The sequence below is a fragment of the Cryptomeria japonica genome, chromosome 9 (assembly GCF_030272615.1).
Source record: "Cryptomeria japonica chromosome 9, Sugi_1.0, whole genome shotgun sequence".
Lineage (NCBI taxonomy): Eukaryota > Viridiplantae > Streptophyta > Pinopsida > Cupressales > Cupressaceae > Cryptomeria > Cryptomeria japonica.
The window spans coordinates 588,199,856-588,204,445 of NC_081413.1; the positions used below are offsets into that span (position 1 = coordinate 588,199,856).

At 34.3% G+C, this 4,590-nt stretch overlaps 1 protein-coding gene across 1 annotated transcript; it reads right to left on the reverse strand.

The window, feature by feature from the left end:
* Window positions 1–677: 677 nt before the first annotated feature.
* LOC131858217 (pathogenesis-related protein 1-like) lies at window positions 678–1,589 on the reverse strand. The gene is made up of 2 exons (XM_059211378.1): window positions 1,343–1,589; window positions 678–1,175 (listed from the first exon to the last, which is right to left on the reverse strand). Exons 1-2 carry the CDS (start codon window positions 1,521–1,523, stop codon window positions 868–870), a joined length of 489 nt encoding a protein of 162 aa, XP_059067361.1. The 5' UTR covers window positions 1,524–1,589; the 3' UTR covers window positions 678–867.
* Between the last annotated feature and the right edge of the window lie 3,001 nt (window positions 1,590–4,590).

Consider the following 4,590-nt stretch of genomic DNA (forward strand, 5'->3'; position numbering starts at 1 on the left):
ATGTTTTAATTTTGGCTATATTTTCTTTTAGTTGCAGGAGCTATTGTCAAAGAGTGTATTAGAAAGATCTATACAATGGAAAACAAAGGTTCCAAAACTTTTACAGAGAAAGCCTTTGCGTAAATTCCTTACAGATGAATGAAATATTTAACAACTTTGCATGGTTTTTTCTTCATCTATCAATGAAGAGAACTGAACATTTTATCTTTGTGGAATTAGTTTTGCAAATCAAACATCACACTAGTGTTAAGATTTCTCATGTTTATGTAGGTATGTATGTTGAGGCAATTTTCAAATATAGATACAAAACATCAATGAACAATTAACACTTTTATACAATGATAACAAAAATTCTATGTTCAATTTTTCGTCGAGAAGCAAATAAAATACAATCCCACAAGACAATCTGCATTTTAATAAAGAAGGCCAATGCATCTCTACCGGAAAGAAGCTTCCATGAAAATAGCAGAGAAGAAATCACCATTCCATTCTATATCGAAAGGTAGTTAACCTCCATGACAGTGCTCGATTGACAGTTATTTCAAAATTGTAAAACCATAATTGAACACTTAAAAGAAAGCATCGACCTTTAGCTCATTATTACAGCAAAAACACAAAGTTTTTTTTCTAATCAATTGCGAGGAGGCTGAAATTGGAAACCCAAAATGTAAGCCAACATTGAGAAAGTGAGAAAGCTTTACAGTTAGACCCAGCTAACAGGCCTAGGACATACATCTTCCTATTGAAGTATATCTAAGTGGCACAACTGCCATTGACAAATAGTGCAACCCTCCCTGTTATCATCATCAGTGTGAGATATTATTAAGTGACACTGACACTGCTGCCATTGAGATCTTGATACTCCATTTAGCAGTATAAAGTGGGATTGGCGATAAGATATTCCTCCACCTGCTTGAACAAACCAGTGTTGTTGGCCTTGATCTCCTCAATTTTGGCTTCATCCTGGGGAACACCAGGTAGGCTATCGTAGTTGCAGGTAAATGTGGTAATGCATCCACCATTACCCCCTGGTTTAGGGGTGTATTTAATCTTGTGGCTTACTGACGCTACCTTTTCCCCCAACATTCCTCCTTCCACAAGGCTGTAACCATAAACCAGGTTGGCCTCGTCAACTAAGTCCACTTTCTCTTTCATATAGCTAAAATCTTTGTTGGCTGCAATAGCAATTACAATTTCATATCGTATTATTAGTAACAATGTCTCTGGTTCTTATGATTCAAAACTTCATCGAAAAACAATATCTTCAGCTGTTAAAATGGGACGTACAACTTAAACATGATGCAAGTTTAGAATAGTGAAACCAAACCTAAATGTTACTTACCAGGAGTGAAATTAACGTGTCGAATGGTACCAACTCCTCCATCACCTTGAACAAGTGTGATGCCCGATATGAGGCCTGGTGCTTGCTTTGGCAATAAGTTGTGGGTGTCCACAGTTGCTTTCCACAGCCTTTTTGCCTCCACTGGAGACTCTATTTCAATGCTGAAACTTCCTGCCACCATCTTCTCTTCTCTTCTCTTTATCTCAAGATTTCTACAAAAACTCTTCTTCGAAATGCTTGCCTTCGTTCGTTCGGTGTGGTGTTTTGTATGAGAAGATGTATGTATGGTATTTATAGAGTGAATTGCAAGAGCTCTATTACTAATCTTTCTTGTGAACTGATTTTGATTGTTTAGTCAAAGTAACGTGCCCTTTCTCATTGACTGACTTTCGAAGCAGGCACAGAAAACAAAAGATTCGCCACAACAACAAACCAGTTAAAATTACCAAAGCATTTGGACTTTACTAGGTACCTACCGACTCACTTTATCACATTGAGCGGATCCTCATCACACGTTTTGAATGTTTTACTATTGTTCTGGAAGCTTCCTCGCTCCACTCTCATTAGAATTCATACGATGTTGTAGCTGGACAATGAATATCTTCAGATGTGCGTAGGCAAGCAAATGAATATTATCTATGAACATGGCAATTTCTTTCCATTTGCATTTCAATTATTTATAATAAGTAATTTAAATTTAAATAATTATAATATGTATTAAAGAAAATTTAAAATAAAATATAGAGACCATGTCTAATCTTTAATATATCAATGGTTATTACTAAGTTTTCCGTTTTTAAAATGGTACAATAGATGAGTAGATATCAATTAATATGATGAGAGTTCGAGAAGTTAGATGTATTATTTTACACACTAATGAATTTAATTAATTAATTTATCTTTTACATTCATTTGAGAATCCGAAGATACTCAATCCCTAGTTATAATGAAAATGTTGATATGTATGCCACCTTGTTTGACCATAGACAAGTAAAATAACGATCTTTGAAGCACCTCTAGATTTGGATAGTTTGTCAAGATATGGATGGTAGAGATCATGTCTTAGATTGGAGTCTAGGATTTTCTTGTATGTGGGAAAGGATAAGTAGTATTCAAATATGGAGTATATGATTAGATCAAGTGAATGTAAGTGATAATAGCTTTATTGTAATTGCGAAATGAGATGCAATAAAGTTGAGGCCCGAAGAGAATGTAATTGGATGAAGGCGATCAAATCGTGAAATGAAGGGTTGAGATAAACTTGTCTCGCATGGAGAGAGGACATTTACACACGTCTGGGTCCCTCACAGGAGGATAATCAATATTGAACTTGAATTGAGTGTGGATGTGTGAAAGATTGTGTTTTGCATTTCAGTGTTGAGGTAGAAATGCATTATTTTATTCTTAAAATGAGGAGATGAACGCGCCTTACCCTAATTAAATAGATAGAATAAATCATCTAATTACTTAGTGATGAAGGAATGTTAATGTAAACATTTAAACATGATTTAATTAACTAATTATGATGGGGAGCTATCTCAATTAATTAAACAAGTATGATTTTCCTAATTAATATGTGAGGAAAGATGGTCTAAAGAATTAAATATTGTTTTTCGTTAGTTAGTGAATATCTGGTAAAGGATTATGATGTGAATTGATGAAATTGTGAGAAATGTTAGGTTGAAATGTGCAAGGGAATTTTAACTATCTAAAAAAATATGAACCTCTTTAAATATATATAATTCAATGTATATTAATGATTCAAGTTGTGCTTACAACATGAGAATACGATACCATGCAGCTTCATATCTTATACCAAGTGAATGACACAATACAAGATCAATTAAACATTTTCACTAGGGAAAAGTTAACACGAATAATACAAATAGTGATTTACATCCCTTACATGTAATGGGTAATTTCAAAAAGATGGGTAACTAAAAGGTTACCATGCCATTTCTTCGTACCCTAATAAACATAACGCAAGTGCATAATCATTTGAGTGAATTATAACATGAGTGAGTTATAACCTAAGTGTGCTCCAACACACTCACTTTATGTTTGCTTCAAATGAAAAAAGGACTTAAAGATGAGTTCATTTCAACTTTGCCTCTCAACAAGAAAATGCGATCTTGCAAACATTTCAAGACACACTCGCATTGTGGGATAGATTTTTCATTACCATTTACATGCCAAATAATTGGCAAGTTGTTGTCATAATGCGATAATAAAATTAATTGCATTGGTTTTAGGCTTATCTTTCTAATGAAACATGTAACGATGCTCCCTTTTAAAACTATTGAACATAAACCGGAAGATATCAAATAGTTTTTGCACGATCTTCTTTTAGGAGCATCTTATGGACTTACTCCTCCAGATTTTATAAGGTATTTACTTCCTTTCAAAATACGTTACAAATTAAATCTCAAATGTGCTGTAAAATTTGTGCCAAATTTAATTTAATTATAGGCTTATGTCTTCCAGTTTTTTTTTCTTTCTCCTTTACAAAAGTCATCTCGTTAAATATAATCTAAAATTGATGATGCAAGAAGTACTTTGTTCTTTTTTGTTTAAAACCATACATATTCAAATGCAAGACCTTTATTTTTCTTATTAGCACTGACCAAGAATTACTATTTATTGGTAAATACCAAATACATATTCTATTTGCAAGGGACACTGCACAGGTTATCAGGTGTTGTCACTGATGGCAACCCAAGTCCGTGATCCCATTCGCATAACTTCATTTGATCATATCGGAAGTTTTATTGGTAATTTGCTTAAGTTCGGCAAGCCTAGGACAAAGCATCTGACAGTGTTTAGTATTTATGTCGGGATTTCGTTTCAGGTTACCATTTTATGTTATGGATCTGAAGGAAGGTAGATGGATGTCTGGAACATATTATTCCAGAGTTTTGGTCTCTGGTGGTGATTGGTGTGCATTATGCAAGCCTCTGAGTACCGGGTTCCGGTCCGTCAGTCTAGGACAAGCCGACTTGTGTAGTTGATCGTTGTGCAGATTTGATCGAGCGGTTTCGGTGATTGGTTTTGTGATCCGAGAGGTTTAGCCGACAGTTTTGATAACGTGTGAGCAATTGTTTTGGTCCGCATTACTATTTGTGCTCGAATGTACTCCACAGTTCATACACATTTCAATAATATTCTAAGTGTTCTTGAGCCAACTAGCGATGGATATGATTTCATGTTGCGGATATATATAATCAATGTTTTTAATCATTTTAAGCATA